The 18,507-nt window shown below is 38.5% G+C and overlaps 1 protein-coding gene across 6 annotated transcripts in view; it reads left to right on the top strand.

The window, feature by feature from the left end:
* MTR (5-methyltetrahydrofolate-homocysteine methyltransferase) overlaps nucleotides 1-18,507 on the top strand; it is a 107,130-nt gene that overhangs the window by 29,513 nt on the left and 59,110 nt on the right. For 4 of the 6 annotated variants that reach the window (XM_054470540.2, XM_054470580.2, XM_054470614.2 and 1 more), the window contains exons 10-15: nucleotides 732-793; nucleotides 2,223-2,290; nucleotides 5,282-5,361; nucleotides 8,058-8,170; nucleotides 11,588-11,728; nucleotides 14,444-14,629. In XM_054470540.2, coding sequence (XP_054326515.1) covers nucleotides 732-793; nucleotides 2,223-2,290; nucleotides 5,282-5,361; nucleotides 8,058-8,170; nucleotides 11,588-11,728; nucleotides 14,444-14,629 — 650 coding nt within the window. Of the gene's footprint in view, nucleotides 1-731; nucleotides 794-2,222; nucleotides 2,291-5,281; nucleotides 5,362-8,057; nucleotides 8,171-11,587; nucleotides 11,729-14,443; nucleotides 14,630-18,507 lie in introns of those variants that run through there. The other 2 variants (XM_054470761.2, XM_063670822.1) reach the window with 2 other exon arrangements.

The following is an 18,507-nucleotide window of genomic DNA, read 5'->3' as shown; positions in this document are numbered from 1 at the left end:
TCTCTGAAAGCTTGGACTTGCAGTTCATTATATGGAAATGTTTTGAAGATATTTGTAGACAGTTCTCAAACTGTCCCATTAAATATTGGTAATTTTTTCAGGGTTAACCAGATTTCCCTGTGAATGTATTTGAGCACTGCTTAGCTACTTAGAGCAAAAAGTCATTTTCCAGCCTCTTTTCTCCAAATATGTCATTTTAATGCACAATAAATTTTATTTCCCACCAGGAGTAAGACAACTGGAAGCAGATAATAAATAAAACAAGAAACTGGATTGTTATAAGCTAAAGTCTTACTTGGGAAAATTTATTTGAAAGGAGACTGGTTGATTTTTGTTTGTTTTTAATGGCATGTTAGTTGCTCATTAGTTCAAAGGTTATGTAGTATTCCTTCCACCCCCACCCCCAAGCGACTATGTAACAAGAATGAATGAATTTCCCTTATGGGAAGGGGTGGGTTGCGGGTATTCTGTTCTGCCTAACAATGAATAGAATCTTTTCTTTCAAATGGAAAAGAAATAATGGAGTTCATTTTCCTCTGATTTTTTTTTTTAGTTTTTTGGGGGGTGTGATATCTCTTTGTTTACTGTGTGAATATTATGTGTTTGTTTTTGCAAGTAGTCACCATTTAATATAAATATAAAATTATATAGTTATTAACATAAAGTCTTTAAAAATACAATGTATATTTGTTAAGGCAATTTGCGATAATGGTTAAATTATCCTTTCTCAGGTCTTCCCAACACCTTTGGTGACTATGATGAAACGCCTTCTATGATGGCCAAGCACCTAAAGGTCAGGGGTCCCCCTTTCACTGGCTTTTTAAGAGAGACAGAAAGATTGAATTTTAGATTTAGAGTATTTAGAAGGAGAATTTTCCCTGAAGAAATCCCGATGTACATATAACAAAGAGAAGTTTAGCTACCCCAAATTAAGGTACTAGAGGCACAGGGGAGGGCTAACTGTCAGCATCCTTATCCTCAACTGGCACTGGTGGCTGTTGGAAAATTCTCATTGAGGTCCACTCCAAACTAATTGAGACTTGGCTCTCCTCTGAGATGTTGCTTCCCCTGCAGCCTTCCCAAATTGTAGCTTTCTGCCCTCACACCCTTCAGACTGCTGGGTGGAGTAGATGTCCCCCTGGCCGCCCGTTGTCACCTCCATCATTCTCTCTGTCTGTCATACACCGGCCATTGTTTAATCCTAGGTCATGAGACCATACTATCCACTGCTGCTTCTTATTGCACTTAGCTACTAATCCCTGGGTCTCTTTCCCCTTGTTCCTTGAATTTTTAGCTTCTATTTCACTGACATTCTCTCTTAAGCTATTTCTGACTGACTTCTTATGATTTCATTATCTTTGTAGACAATCTTTCCAATACTCTTGACTTCTCAGCTCTTTGACTTTGTCTCTTAGTTATGGTGTTCTTTTTTCAGTAGCCTGTGGTTAAACTCTAGACTCATGCTGTCCCATATGTAGCCACTACCATATGGTTTTTGGAGTCCTTGAATTGTGGCCAGTGTGACAGAGGAACTGAATTGTTATTTAAACATTTTTTAAATTAATGTAAATTTAAAAATCAGTACTCTATTTTGTGTTATTTGAAAATGTGTTATCCAACTCTTATTCATTCAGCTCAGCGTATGGGTAAAAAAATCATTAGATAGGCAAATCTCCCACTGAACTTTATTTTTTGTGTTTATTTTTTTGAGACAGGGTCTTGCTGTGTTGCTTAGGCTGAAGTTCAGTGGTGTGATCATAGCTTACTGTAGCTTCGAACTCCTGGGCTCAAGTGATCCTCCCACCTAGCCTCCTGAGTAGCTGGGACTATAAACACATGCCACCATGCCCAGCTAATTTTTAAATTTTTTGTAGAGATGAGGTCTTGCTATATTGTCCAGGCTGATCTCAAATTCCTGGCCTCAAGTGATCCTCCTGCCTTGGCCTCCCAAAGTGCTGAGATTATAGGTGTGAGCCACCATACCCAGCCTCTCACTGCATTTTAAATGGTGTAAAGGATTTTGCAGCATCTGAACTATTCTTTGCTTTTATCCTATGTCTAGGGCATGTGACATGTTTATATCTAGAGTTAAGTATGTTTGACTCTCTTTTTAGTATAGTCTTAGTTATTCAGGAAGTATAGATGGCTTTTATGTTGAATTGGTGGTAATGAGTTTAGAATTCAGATGAACTTGCTGAAACTTTGTCTCTTCCTAAATGCAGGATTTTGCTATGGATGGCTTGGTCAATATAGTTGGAGGATGCTGTGGTTCAACACCAGATCATATCAGGTAATAATCACCTATAGACAATGTATCTAAAACCAAGTGGATAATCAGGTAATAATCTAAATATGTACCTTTTGTATGGGCTGATTGTGTCCTTCCAAAATTTGTATGTTGAAGTTTTAACCCCTACTGTTTCAGAATGTGGGCTGTATTTGGAGATAAGGCCTTTAAAGAGGCGACTAAGGTAAAATGAGGTCATACAGGTGAATATGATTGGTGTCCTTTTAAGAGCAGGACACAAATGCGCACACAGAGGCAAGACCATGTCAAGACACAGGGAAGAACAGCTATCTACAAGTCATGAAAGAGGCCTTAAAAGAAACTAACCCTGCCTGATGCCTTCAACTCAGACTTCTGTCCTCCAAATTGTGAGAAAATACATTTCTGTTATTTAAGCCACCCAATCTTTGGCACTTTGTTATGGCAGCCCTTCCTAACAAGCTCCTACACCTTTATATTATGACAAATTTTAGAGAAATAATAAAATGGACCTCTATATGCCTGTCACATAGTTGCCATAATTTTCGATGTTTTTCCATTCTTATTTCATCTATCCCTCAACTTTTCCCCCGGACTATGTAAAATAAATCCCAGATATTATGATATTCTATCCTTAAATACCTGAGTAATATTTGAATGCTCAAAGAGGACAGCTCATATTTATTGTGGGCAAATACAGGCCTCCATTAGATTCCCTCGTGGAAGGAAAAGACAATAAGACAACAGGTATCTTGAGGTCAGGAGAAGTGTCTTCACTTTGCCTGGGTACACAGTGGTTGCTTAATTCATGTTTTCAAGTGAGTGTATGAAGGAAGGGAGCGAAACGAGCATGACCCTATGTTTAATTCCTTAGAGTTTTATAGCTTATAGGAAGATTGGGATTCAGTGAAATGGAACATCGTTTAGGACTGTTTATATTTGTTTTTTCCCTGGAGTGACTGATGATCATGTTTCCAGCCAGTGATCTCACTGTTCCAAGTCTGTTTTCATGTGTGTCATATGTTCACTCTACTGAGTTACCTTGTAGTTCACTGCTTTTGTTGACTGATGTGATAGACTCTTAGTAAATAATATATATATATTTTTTGAGACGGAGTCTTGCTCTGTTGCCCAGGCTGGAGTGCAGTGGTGCAATCTCGGCTCACTACAAGCTCCGCCTCCCAGGTTCACGCCATTCTCCTGCCTCAGCCTCCTGAGTAGCTGGGACTACAGGCACCCGCCACCACGCCCGGCTAATTTTTTGTATTTTTAGTAGAGACGGGGTTTCACCTTGTTAGCCAGAATGGTCTTGGTCTCCTGACCTCGTGATCCGCTCGCCTTGGCCTCCCAAAGTGCTGGGATTACAGGCGTGAGCCACCACGCCTGGCCTAAATGATAATTTTAAAAATATCTTGTAAATAATTTCTGAAAGCTGTCAGTAGTTAAATATTGCTTATCTTTGGATCAGCAACTATTTCTTTTTGTTTTTGTTTCCTCTTTAAAAAGAGGAGTTGTTTTAAATGTCTGTCTGTATGTTTGCGTGTGTCTGTATTTGTATCTGTCTGTGGTTGTTTTAAATGTCTGTCTGTGTGTTTGCGTGTGTCTATATTTCTATCTGTGTATATGTTTGTGTGTGTCTGTATTTCTGTCTGTGTATATGTTTGCGTGTGTCTGTATTTCTATCTGTCTGTGTATATGTTTGCGTGTGTCTGTATTTCTGTCTGTCTGTATATGTTTGCGTGTGTCTGTATTTCTGTCTGTCTGTGTATATGTTTGCGTGTGTCTGTATTTCTATCTGTCTGTGTATATGTTTGCATGTGTCTGTATTTCTGTCTGTGTATATGTTTGCGTGTGTCTGTATTTCTATCTGTCTGTGTATATGTTCGCGTGTGTCTGTATTTCTATCTGTGTATATGTTTGCGTGTGTCTGCATTTCTATCTGTCTGTATATGTTTGCGTGTGTCTGTATTTCTATCTGTCTGTGTATATGTTTGCGTGTGTCTGTATTTCTATCTGTCTGTGTATATGTTTGCGTGTGTCTGTATTTCTATCTGTCTGTGTATATGTTTGCGTGTGTCTGTATTTCTATCTGTCTGTGTATATGTTTGCGTGTGTCTGTATTTCTATCTGTCTGTGTATATGTTTGCGTGTGTCTGTATTTCTATCTGTGTATGTGTTTGTGTGTGTCTGTATTTCTATCTGTCTGTGTATATGTTTGCGTGTGTCTGTATTTCTATCTGTGTATATGTGTGTGTGTGTCTATATTTGTATCTGTCTGTGTATATGTTTGCTTCTTTTACTTAGACATTCACATTCTAATTTGGGGACAGTAGAGTAGAGCAATTCTTACTGGTCCTGATAAATTTAGTGGAGTAGCCAGATTTTTCTGGTTGATCAAAGACACGATTTATTAAAACTGATAAGGTTAAAGGGAGTGTGAATGACTAAAACAAATCTTTAAGAGTAATTATTTTGGAGTTTTAGTGCTTTATGGCTATGTACCCTCCCTACTGTGTGTGTGCTGTAGTAAAAGCAGATCCACTGGACCTAATTCTCTCCTCTCCTAGCCCCTCTGCTTGTGCCTGCTCCTTCTTGTCAAAGGTGAAATCCTTTTTCTGTTCAAATTTTGAGTAGGAAGCAAGGATTGTGTGTGTATAGATTTGACAGAGTAAAAGACATTTGTGGATGTGGGGAAGATGGAAGGAAGTTTGCTGTTTGCATTTGTGCAAACTGTCATGTAGCTCCAGGTTCACGTCTCAGAAAGTAAAAACAACATAGCCAGCGCATAGCCTATGGGCAGGCACATAAAAGGTACAGTTTATAGATTAATTTTCTACATTGTTGAGAAAATTAAAAGACATGATTGTTGCTGCACATTTGGAAGTAGATATATAATTATATGTATAGTTATGTTAAATAGACTTAATTTTATAGTTAAAATTAGTTTTGAAATTAGTTTCATTAAATATATTTTATTCTGAATTAATGGATGTAGTGTTTCCTCTTTCAACTCAGGGAAATTGCTGAAGCTGTGAAAAATTGTAAGCCTAGAGTTCCACCTGCCACTACTTTTGAAGGACATATGTTACTGTCTGGTAAGTCATAAAGACCTGGTATTCATGATTTCAGAAACCATTTGTGGAATGTGAGTATTCTAAGTGGTAGTGATATTTGTGCTAGGCAGCTTGCTTATTAGGTCGAAGAAGAATCCATATATTCTTGGCACTTAAATGAATTCTAGTGAAGAACCCTTTGTTTTTCCAGGGCTGGGGCAAGATGACATCAACTTTAGGGTAAAAGTGAAGGAAGGCCCAGGTGATTTGCCCAGGTAGAGCCCTTGGTGGGAGCTTGGTGATCCTATCTTTATTGTCCACTGTTTTGAAAACATACTCTTGGCCACAGCCTAACAATTTTAATTTTCAGGTTGATACTAGTTACTGAAAATTCCAAACTGCCAAGGTGTAATGTTTGGTAATGGCAGTAGCATCTTCCTAGAAAATTGTTTCTAAAACATTCTTGTAATCTTACATTTGCCACATGTTTAGGACTTTACAAAGACTTGTGGTATTTTTTTTCTCTTTGGTTCTCAACAATCCTTTGAGGTAGGTAGCCTCCCTTTTTCAGCATGAATTTTGTGTTGAAACAAGGAACGTTAGTAAACTAGGTCATCAGGCCAATTGTTAGAAAAATAACTTTAAATTTCATATTTTTGCTTCAGTATGTTCATGATGTATTAAATGGTAACTTTAAGCAGAAAAAGTATGATTTTTAGAGAACCTGCAAATAACACATATGAGGAATTATGTTCCCTAATAGCTTAGAATTTAACATCTCTCTGAATTGAAATATTTTTGTTGCATATATTGTCCTATGAAAAGTAAAATAAATTACAAATGACAGCAAAAGTAGTGTCTACTTTTCTCACTCAGAACATAGCACAGAATTAATCCCAATCAGTGAGTGTGAAGTTGGGTTAACACATACCAACTATGTTCAGGCTAGCCTTTTTATTTTATTTTTTTAATACTCCAGAAGGGAGAGGATGAGGTTAGGAAAAGTGGGATTCATGGTTTATGATACTCCCTCTCTGGAAATAGTGGCTTTTATCAGAGAGAGGTGTGGCAGGAAAATGTATTTATTTCATCCCTAGGACTTAGTGCATTACTTCAGCCAAGCCCTAAGAGTGGAAAACATTCAGCCTTTGCCAAAATTGAAACAAGAGAGCCATTTACATAAGATTTAAAAAAATAATTTATATGTAAGAATAAAAGAATTTTTTCTTCAATTTGAATGTCATACGCTATTGCTAAATTGTTTTCAACAATCACCTTCCATCAGATTTTAAAAGAGTGACATCAAATGTGCTGTTTAAAATTGTTCTTTTATAAATCACAAGCTTGAGAGAAGTGTGATCTTTGTATCAAGTACTTCACATTCATAATAGATCATAAGCACTTTGTGTGAGATGCTTTTGGCGGGGGAGTCACACAGAAATGTCAGCATTAAAATGTTGGCTCCCTGCTTGCCTGTCCTGGGAACCTCAGGGTCAGGCTAGGATCGGGCATACCCTGCGACTAGCATGGAATGCTGGGGCCATGAGGATCATTGCCAGATGGAAGGGAAATCATAAGCCAATACTGTGTGTGGAAAGCGATAATCTCTATCAGTGCACCAAGGGGCCTGGAATGCTTGTATAATGACCCAGTTTATAGTCATTATTTTTCTCTGCCTCATATCTGTTTCTTCCTCAGCCCATGCTTTGGCAAAGGTCTCAAAAGCCATTTTCTTTTATTAACAATGAAAGCAGTGATTATGGGTGCTAATTCTGTGCCTATCAGTGTTATTCAGTTTCATTTTTACAATAACAGTATAAAGCAGACGCTTTACTGTCTTTGTAAACTCAGAGGCATGTGGGAAGTTGCCCCAGGGTTGTTCATTCAGGTAAGTGATTTGAGCCCAAGGCCGTCTGTCCCCAGAACCTGCCTATAACCATCTAGTGAGGCTGCCTCTCCTAATACTTTAAATGTAATGAATAGAACAAAAACAGTTCAGAGCCTTTTCTATAGTGATACTTTACACTGTATGTTTTTACTTCAGTGTGATATATCCACATGTATTATCTGATATTTGCCCCTAAATTGGCCAGTGGCAGGGGAGATGTTATTATGTTGGTAGATAAGGAAACAGGCACCAGAAGTCCACCTGGCTTACCTAGAGTCAGCTCATTAGTGATAGACCTGCCACAGTGGCTCCTGTCTCTCAGGTCTCAGCCTGGGTCCCTGATTCAGCCTTGTTGATTATGGGTTCTAGGCCTCTGCATCAAAGAAATGAAGTGATGTCGTAAATACACCATTGGTGGGATTAAAAAAGCTTACTCCATATAGCTTCAAGCTAGTATCTGAGCAGACAGCTGTGGAACACCCCTCTTTCAATTCTAACTTTGTCCATGGTTTTTGCCTCAGCCTCTTGGTTAAATAGGGGTTGATGATTATTTTTCCTTTTTTCTCAGAGATGGTATGATTTGGTCCTTTAGGTTATTTGCAACATAAAACTCTGAAATATTTCTTCTTTTGAGAGTTCTGGTTGTAAATATAGTTGTAACAAATAGCCTTTACTGCATTTGAATTTCCCTAGAGATAACTATGGCCCTGTTTCCACATTGGATCTCCTATCTGCTCAGATGGGCTATGGCGCAGGAACTTCTCTTTCTTATTGAATCCATTTGTGTCTGTCTGTCTCATGTCATCCATATGCATTTGCAGAAATTTTTCAAAATGCTTCTCCTTTTAAGGTCTAGAGCCCTTCAGGATTGGACCGTACACCAACTTTGTTAACATTGGAGAGCGCTGTAACGTTGCAGGATCAAGGAAGTTTGCTAAACTCATCATGGCAGGAAACTATGAAGTGAGCATCTTAATAAGACCCCTGAGGCATCTGCCCATGTCTTTGGCTAGACAGCATGTAAATGAAACAGCTCTCTGCCTTTGATAGTGTTATTAGCAGAGCTGCTAGAAAGTGTGAGAAGATGGTAATGTGTGTTTGCAGCAGGCTGGGCTGGTGGGAGGACGAAGCTTTGAAAAATTGAAGCTGCTATTGTCAATATTTGTTAAAAAGTACTGCATTTGGTGTATGAAGTAGGATGAGATGGGATCCAGGTTCTAGCTATTTCTATTAATCATGAAATAAGTTAAAAAATTTGAGAAGGCTTTTTATTTTGTCTTCTCACAAATCCTTCTAGGGAAAGGGAAAGACAAGAAAATTCCTGTCAGTTCCTTATGACCGCATCAAACGCCGACTGTTGAGGGTATTATGGATCTTGTTAGCTGTAGACTAAAATAAACAAATGAAAGAAATAGGCCCTTGCCTTGGAAAGTTTATGTGATAGTTTTAGCCATGGTGTTTTTAAGCTCGGTCACTCTGTGGATGAGCAAAATTTAATCCATACAGAGCATACCCAAGACTCCTGGATAGATTTTCCTATGAAAATATGAATTTAAAAATGGAGGAATTTCGCCTGGGCTTTAATGATAATTAACTTTATCATCCAACTTTCCTCACTTTTTTGCAACCTTTAGGAGATCTTCCAGAAACCAGTACCGGAGCTGATTTAGTTTTCATAACAAGGAAAAGACCATTTATCCCCCTTCATGGGCCTGTTCATTATTACCTGATGGCATCCCTGGAGGCGCGTCTTCCTTCCCAGTCCCTCAGCTGGCACATTAGCAGGGCCTGGTTGCCCAGTTTCACCACTTCCCTGTTGGTCCTCTTCCCCTCATTCTTGCTGCTGTCCAGTACTCCTGTATACATCCATCATGGGCCTTCCCAGTTTGGAAGTTCCACAGGGTGACTTTTTTTTGCGTATGGGATAAAACTGAAATTCCTTAGTCTGTCATTCCGTCCTCTTCACGTAGGTGTTAAACTGCCCTCCCATCCTGATCTGTCATCTGAACATTCCAGGAGGCTCGCTTTTGACTCTGTGCCTTTGTTCTTGTTTGCTTCCTTCTGAAGTGCCAGTGACTCTTCCTAGCCATATAGTGTTCTTCAGTTGGCAGTGTTTCTATTATGTTTTGATTCTTATGCCTATTCTATGGTGTCCCTTTGGTGGATTTGATAGATTTGACACTGAGCATTTTAGGAAGAAGCAAACAGGTGGAAGTAATAATACCTATCATTTAATAAGGTCTTTCTATGTGCCAGTCACTGTGCTAAGCACTTTATGTCATTACTCATTTAATCATCACAGCCTGGTGGAGATAGGTACTGTGGTTATCCCCATTTTACAGGTGTAGAGATGGAGGCTTGGGGAGGTTAAATAACTTGCCTATTGTTTTACAGCAAGTAAATGATAGAACCCAAGTCTCCCAAGCATGTGCCCTTAATCTGCTATCTCTGCCTAGTGGAAACAGTAGGAGGGGACAGTAGAAACAGGAAGGGACAGGTGACTCTTCATTAGTCTAGCTTTTGTGACTTAGTGATCCCTTTGTGGTTTAGTGGAAAAAACATTGACCTGAAAGAAGTTCCAGTCCTGTGTTCTTGTCCAACTCATACGTCTTTAAACAAACCACTTCATCTCTCTGAGCTTGTTTGGGAAGGTTAGACCTTGAAGCTGTTATTCCATGATTCTTAAGAAATAGGTCAGATATTGGCATTTCCGTTTTCCACGTCTTTTGACCCTGTTGCTTACTATCTTATCTCCTGTCTGTTTGCTCCATCCATCCCCCGTTAGTCAGCTGAAGATGCTCCCTCTCAGTTAGCTTTCTCCATTTTGGTTTGTAGAGACCTTTCCCTTTCTTGGATGTTGAGGTCATCTTGGCATTTGACCCACACATTGTATGGCAGTGCCCAGTAGTTTTTTATGTGACTGTGACATGTGCCCCTAACTAGATACAAACTCTTTAAGAACCAGGATTGTGATTTACACTTCTTTTTATTCTTTATATTATTTAAGTTAGTATTGATACTAGAAAACATTTTTTGATTTACTGAATTAATTAATTGATTTATTTATTTTGAGACAGAGTCTTGCTCTGTTACCCAGGCTGGAGTGCGATGGCATGATCTTGGCTCACTGCAACCTCCACCTCCCAGGTTCAAGCGATTCTCCTGCCCCAGCCTCCAGAGAAGCTGGGACTATGGGCTCATGCCACCAGGCCCAGCTAATTTTTGTATTTTTAGTAGAGATGGAGTTTTGCCATGTTGGCCAGACTGGTCTTGAACTCTTGACCTCAAGTGATCTGCCTGTCTCGGCCTCCCAAAGTGCTGGGATTACAGGCATGAGCCACCACATGTGGTCCAGATTTACTGAATTTAATTGTGATCCTTTTACTCTATGTGGCCTTGGCTTACTACATATGGTGTTTCCTTGTGGCATATGCCATAGGGTTTCATGCCTGTTCTATCACAATGAGTGCTAAAAGTTTCTATTTTATTTTCTTGGGCTAAAAAAAAATCAAGACAACATCAGCATCTACTATTGATTTTATCCTTGCTTATTTTATTACACTATGAAGTGTACAGTTAAATAAACAAAAAGTCTCTGCCATGTTACTTAGAAAGTATTATGGAACATGTATATTTTGCTCAGCATTGTTCAGAGTGGGAAGTATATAAGACTTTTTGGAACACTTATCCTACAAAATATTCCTTAGACGGTCATAAGTGGGAAATGCTGTATTCTGTTTTGGGAAGGTTGCAGTGTGTAATAGTGCATTAAAGAATTTGAAAAGCCTTCCAGTGTTATAAAAACCTGCTGAAATTTATTTAATTCACATTTCTTTTCATGTAACTCCTATTAACAGCCTGCAATGAATACTTTCGGCAGATACTGAAGAGTTATATAGTTTTGGATGGTTTCTCTAAGGACTTTTTTTGGAGGAGATGGGGCTTGAGCTGGGTCTTAAACAATGTGGAAGGGAAAGGGATTGCGTTCCAAGCAGAGGGGACAACATGATCTGCAGCAAAGAGGGGGGAACAGATTTGGCTGGGTGAAGGCTCCAGTGGGGGTGGAATGGGAAGTTCAGTTGGGTAAGAAGGTGGGGCCAGCTCAGAGGGCCTTGACTGCCATGCTGAGGGATTTAGAATCTTTATGGTAGGAAAACAGCTTTGGTGGATTCTAAGCAGTGAGATGATGTGATGGAAGAGATGTGTAAGAAAGGTTAATCTGTGATGAGTGATGGGAGGACAGCAGGCCCAGAATCAGGGAGTCTGGCTAGGTAGTCTGTGTAATTTGAAGGATTGCTGGGAAGGGTAAGGAATTACCTCGTTAGCCTTTCCTCCAGGTACTGTCTCCTAATGCTGCTTCCTCTCTCATTCTTCCTTCAGGAAGCCTTGTGTGTTGCCAAAGTGCAGGTGGAAATGGGAGCCCAGGTGCTGGATGTCAACATGGATGATGGCATGCTAGATGGTCCAAGTGCAATGACTAGATTTTGCAACTTAATTGCTTCCGAGCCAGACATTGCAAAGGTTATACAAAGTTTATATTTATCAGGGGGATTTACTTGTCTCACTTTGACACTCATTTAACTGTGCCAGTTGTCCCATTAATCTGTGAACTCAATAACTGGTTTTCTGTTTCTCAACATTGAAAGCACAGTAGTTTCTGATTGTCAGCTTTCTCAGATAATGATAACCTTTCCATATAAAACAGATCTTGGAGACAGCTGTGGCTTCAGCCTGGCTGTTTCCAAGGCTTCTGGGATTGTTCGTGAGAATTGAGTCTCCTCAGATGTCTGGACAGACTAACAACCCACTTTCCATGTCTGTGAAGGAAAATCATTGGCTCTATATCTACCCTAGGCAAGGGAACTCAGTGAATTCTTTCTTATAACAGGAAGGAGAGAACTTTTAGGCTTATCAGGTTAAGACAAAAATATAAAACAAGATTAAATCAAGAGATTATGTCAGCTTTTACATTTGTTCTTTAAAAGGTGAAAGTTGATTTTTGTGTCAGTCTTTTAAACATTTTTAAATGACTTCTAAAATTTTTAAAAATCTTACCTTGTTTTTCTGCCGTTAAGTTTGTTATGAGGAGTGATTTTCCCCCCCCCCACCCCGAGGCAGGGTTTTGCTCTGTGGCCCGGGCTGGAGTGCAGTGGTGCAATCATAGCTCACTGCAACCTCAGGCTCCTCCCATTTTGGCCTCCTGAGTAGCTGGGACCACAGGCACGCATCATTTAAAAAAAATTTTTAGTAGAGAGGTCGGGTCTTGCTGTGTTCCCAGGCTGATTTTGAACTCCTAGGCTCAAGCAGTCCTCCTGCCTTGGCTTCCCAAAGTGGTAGGATTGCAGTTGTGAGCCACTGTACGTGGCAGGAAGTGATTTTTGAAGTTCTTTTTTAAAGAAACTTCCTAGTGCTCTAAGAGTTGCATTTTTCAGGTTGAGCTGTTGGTTTTTTATTAGGCTTCAGCAGATTCAAGTTACAGTCTATGGTAGGTACTGAATTACATTTGCTCATCTTTCATTTGTGTCTTAAAACTCTTTACTAAAAAGTCTCGTCATTCCTCTGGGAATAAATATTTTGAGAATTTAAGGTACAAAGAAGCAAGACAACTTGTTCAAAGTTAGTTAGAATCAGAGGTATAGCCAGTTGTTTATCAGCTTAGTGTTAGGAAGAGGGTAGACTCGCCTTGTAAGGCCCAATCAAGTCAATGGACTATTGACCCTACTTTCTTTCCTCATCTCTAAAATGGGATCATCAAACCCCCTTTGTGAATTGTAAAGATGCAAGTGCTTTATCAACTGTGAAGGACCACATGTAGCTCAATAAATTATTAGTGTTCTGATTGCTACAATAATTTCTTATCTTTCTTGGTTTTGCCCTACTACCACAACTTATTGGAGGCCAAATTTCTACCCATGTGGTAAAGCATAAAATCATTTTACCAGCACCTTTTCATCAGTAGGGTTGGGACACCAAACTATCAGCAAGCAAATACAAGCCGATACACTAGCCTGGTATTGTCACTGCATTTGACCCTTTTCTTAGCAAACCTCTCATTTACTAGCATACTAAGAAAAAGCAAAACTGGTAGAGTGCCTGTTCTTTTTTGCTTGTTTGGTGGCATGGCTTAGGAAATTGCTGACTACTCATTCTTCAGTCCTCAGTTGAAATGTTTCCTGCCCTGGGAAGCTTTCCCTGGATTTTCCCGCCCCATTCTCCATGCTTCATAGACTGGGTGCCCCTGAAATATGCTTCCATGGCAGTCTGTGCTTCTCTTATGCTTTTAGCATTTACCACACTTTATGTCATTACTTGTTTAATTATTTATCTTTATAAACTCAGTGGAGCCAGAGACCTGGCTTTCTTACTGTTTTCCCTGTATGGGCCTAATACGGTAGTCACTTAAATTATTTACTGAATGGCTTAATTGAATAATGTGGCCTGTGCTGGGAGCTATGGTATGCACCTGTAGTTTCAGCTACTCAGGAGGCTGAGTGGGGAGGGTCCCTGGAGCTCAGGAGTTCAAGACCAGCCAAGGCAACATAGTAAGGCCCTGTCTTTAAAAATATAAAAATAATGCAGCCTAGATCAGTTGCCTCGTTTCATTTCTTTGTATCAATCTAATTCTTCAAGCCCTTTCACCTTTCCTGGAACAGAGGTATGAATTAAAAGGAACCTATTCTCAACTGTGCATTTCAGTTTTGTCCTTTATTTTAGTTATATGCATTTGTTGATAATTAGATCTGCTTTTCCTTTCTAATATTAAAACTCTTTTTTTTTTTTTTTTTTCAGTAAAGAACTCGATTTTCTAAAGGGAAGGTTGAATTTGAATAACTTGGCTAGAGGGCTGTTCCCAAAGGACACAAGGCTAAACATTAATCCCTGAGTCCTATCAGGGATGTCTAAATCCTATCTGAGGTGTTGGCCTCGGGGCTTAGGCACTTGAAAGTGTACTGCACTGAAGCCAGTGAACTGATCGCACTGATTTCATTCTGATGTTCAGCTATGATCTTTGAGTTATAAATCCCTGGCCCATGCGTGGAGTATCTTATAAGACTGAAATTACTCCAGGTATTTTGGGCTTAAAGAACAAGTATATTAAAATTCTGTCTCTGACATACTACTATTATTTGTTTATTGTTTTGCTAAAGAAGAAACAGGGAATACTTTGGAGCCTTTGAAAAGTAATTGATAGTGACTTGTGGCCTCTCTGTGATTTTCTTGCCTTTCTGATCTCAGGTACCTTTGTGCATCGACTCCTCCAATTTTGCTGTGATTGAAGCTGGGTTAAAGTGCTGCCAAGGGAAGTGCATTGTCAATAGCATTAGTCTGAAGGAAGGAGAGGACGACTTCTTGGAGAAGGCCGGGAAGATTAAAAAGTATGGAGCTGCTGTGGTGGTCATGGCTTTTGATGAAGAAGGACAGGTGAGTGATTTCTTTTGGCGTAATCCATTGTGTTACCCAGGTTAGATAGTGGTGGGAGAAAATGCAAGTCTGAAACAGCTACATATATAAATACGCATATACATATATCTCTTTCTATATACATTCATATACATATACGTACACATATCTGTATACAGTCATACATGATGTGTTACTTAACATTGGAGATATGGTCTGAGAAATACATCATTAGGTGATTTTGTCATTGTGCCAACATCATAGAGTGTATTTACACCAACCTAGATGGGATAGCCTACTACCCACATAGGCTAGATGGTATAGTGTATTGTTTCTATGTTATAAGCTAGTATAGCATGTTACCGTACTGAATATACAGGCAACTATAACACAATGATATGTATTTGTGTATCTAAAGGTATCGAAACATAGAAAATTTACAGTAAAAATATGGTATTATAACCTTACAGAACCATTGTTGTTTATATGATCCATCATTGACTAAAGTGTCCTCGTGGTCAATGACTGTATATGAAAATCTGATATATAGTAAAGTCTTTGCATTCATGGAGAAAGGTTGAAGTATTCAATAAATGCTATTGGGATGACTGGCTGTGCATTTGGAAGAAAATAAAGTTAGATTCCCATTTCCAACCATATACTAAAATAAAGTTAGCTATTTGCAACATGAATAATAGCAGTGGGTGAATATTCCTAATAAGCAAAGAGTTTGTATAAGTCAGAAAGCAAAACACCCCAGTCAACCCAGTAGGAAAATGGACAAAGGAAATAACAATTTATATAAAAAGAAATAACAAATAGCCAATAAACTTATGAGAAGATACTAAGTTTTGTAAACATTAAAGAAATAAAAAATGAAGAAATACTGAGATTAGTTTCCTTTATCAAATAGAAGAAAAAATTAGAAGATTGATAAATGGCAGCCTTCATAATATCTCTGCCATAGAATCAGGGTGGGGCACATGGGAAGCTTCAAATATAATGATAGTTCATCTGTGTGATACACTGATTATTGTTATGTTTTATACTTCACATAACTTTGTATGAATATTTTGGTACCTATTTAAAACCACTAAAAAAATCTGTTTCTTATGATTAAGCCCTTGCTGGGATTCTAGTAATAAGGTTGAGTATATAAGGATATGTGTTCACATTTATTGTAGCATTGTGGTAGCAAAAAGCTGAGAACACTAAATGTCCATTACTAGGGAATGCTTAAACTTGGTCCTTACTACATAGAATACTGTGCAGCAGTTAAAAAGAATCAGGAGATGGAACCATGTCTTCAATATATTGAAAAATGAAAAAAATGAGTGACATGATCCCAACTTTACTTAATATAAAAGTACTTACATTTACATATGTGTGTCTGTATAAGCAGAGAAAAGAATTTGATGGTTGTCAACTAGGGGGGTAGGGATGATCTGAGATGGGGATGGTCTCAAATGGGGACATACTGACAATGAACAAGTACTAGGATTATATGTACTTTTTCTTTCCTTTCTGTCTTTGTTTTGTATTTTTGAAATGAAATTGTTTTTAAATGCATTTTTTTGTTTGAAAGATACATTTTCTTCATTGTGAAAAAATTCAGATCATCCAGAAGAATGCAAAAGAGTGATAGTTTTGATCATTAACATATATTGAACCTTAATTCACACCAAGCAAGTACACAACACACATTAAATCAGTTCTTCCTCCAAGCATATAAACTGTGGGTATGTATTCTTGTTATTTTTGAATGTCTTGTGAGGAAACTAAAGCACAGAGATGTCCCAGGACTTGGCGGTTGTCACACAGCTAACAGTTTGCAGTGCTGGGATTCAGGCCTAGGAGATCTGGTTTCATTTATCAGGGCCTGTGCTAAATGGTCTAGTGAAAAGGCTGTCAGGGAGGAGTTGGCCTGTTTAGAACAGGTGGTCTTGTAAGACCCCTCTGAGGAGGGAACTTTTGAAAACCAGAATAAAATGAGAGAGCAAGCCACATGGCCACGTGGAGAAAGAGCAAAAGAGGTTTCAGCAAATGAAAAGTTTTATATAAACGAAATTATACCTGGTATTCTGTAACTCTTTTCCCCTACTCAGCATAATGTTGGCATTTTCCCATCTTAGTGAATAGGGATTAAAACTGCATGTTTTCTGGTTGCATTGCATTCCAGTATGTTTTCTTACTATCTATTATTGAATGAAATTGTGTTTCTAATTTTTTAGTAGCATGAACAGTTCAGTGGCCAATGAATATCCTAATTCATGCAGCTATTTCCCCTTGTAGAATGATTTTTTTTAGAGTCAGTTCATTGGAGTGGGATTGCTATGTCAAAGAGTGTACACATTTACTATTTTGAGGCACATTGTTAAAATTGTCCGTCTGAAAAGTTGTTATCATCCACTACAAGTTTAGTGTGGTGTGGGACCTTTTGGTAATTGTATTTTCTGCAAATAGTTAGACAAATAGTTCCGTAAGCAAAAAGAAAAACAAAAGCCCTCAGCCTTCTAGATCCTGAGGTACCCACTTTCAGCTTTTTAAGCTGATTCTTGTAGCATCTACCTCTTTATCTTCAAATTCCAGTTTTAGTTTTTATTTATTGACTTCCTACAGTGATTAAATATTTTTTAGCTTTTCACCATCCACTGCCCTGACTCTGTACAGCTTTACTTTTATCCTTCCCAATATAGTTCATTTTAGCTATAATCGTTTTCAGTGCTTACATTATTAAACAGTGTAAAAGCTGAGCCATGCAGTAGTATACTATGATTGCTTATCCTTTCTCACTCTTTATTTGTTTTCTATGAAGGTAATACTTATCTTTTTGTTTGCATTGTTTTCTACTTATTTCGCCTTCAGATTGTCCCCTAGTTGTGTAAATCTCCAATATCCAATGTAGCCAGACACATTAAGAGGACTGTCATACTACTTTTTTGAAGAATTCTCCCTCCAAGTCTTCTGACATGAGCTGGAAGTAGGCCAGCTGCACAGCTGTGACTGCTAGCTGTCCCTTACCTTCCTCCTGGAGTTCCATTGCCTTTCTCTTAGGTTTTTAGAACTCATAATTTCCAAATTCTTGGTTAATCTTTTTTTTTTTTTGGTCATTTGGTAGAGTGCATTTTCTGATAGCTTCTTGTGAAAGAAAACATGGCAGTAAATATTTTTGAAACCTTACGTGTCAGAAAATGGCTGTATTCTACTTTTACACTTAATTGGCAGTTGCACGGGCATAGGAGTGCAAACTTGAAGTTGTTCTGTGTTTTGAAAGTACTGCTCCATTGTCTTCTGGGTCCCACTGGTATTGGTAAGAAGTCCAGTGCTATTCTAACTCCTGATTATTTTTGTGAAACTTGTTTTTCTATTCTCTGGAGGCTTTGGGAATCTTTTGTGTCCACCGTGCTCTGAACTCTCGCGATGATGAGCTATCCATTATGCTGGCACTCAGTAGGCCTTTCATTTGTGAAACTCACAGCTGCAGTGGTAGGAAGTGTCCTTGAGTTGTTTTATTTTCTTTTTTGGTACATATATTATTGAGATATTGAATGTTTTGGACAGGTTGCCTAATTTTCTTATATTTCTCTCCCATTTTCCAACTCTGGTGTTTTGCTCTGCATCGGGTGAGATTTTCATATCTACATTTATCCTCCAAACCCTCTATTGAGTTTTATTTCTTCTTTTTCCAGAAGCTCTTTTTTGTTATCTGAATGCTCCTTTTAAAAATATGTATAGTAACTGTTACTTTTTAATGAGGGAAATATCTTCAAATATATCCTGAGAACTTAGTATGTGCCAGGCCCTATTCTAATCTCTCAGGAGACAGCAGAGAATAATACCTAGTCCCTGTCCTTGTACGATTTATATTCTTAGGGACAAAGGGAATAACAAATTTTAAA

The sequence above is a fragment of the Pongo pygmaeus genome, chromosome 1 (genome assembly GCF_028885625.2).
Source record: "Pongo pygmaeus isolate AG05252 chromosome 1, NHGRI_mPonPyg2-v2.0_pri, whole genome shotgun sequence".
Taxonomy (NCBI): Eukaryota; Metazoa; Chordata; class Mammalia; order Primates; family Hominidae; genus Pongo; species Pongo pygmaeus.
Note: the sequence above shows the minus strand (reverse complement) of the source record. Positions and strands in the feature narration are given on the sequence as shown.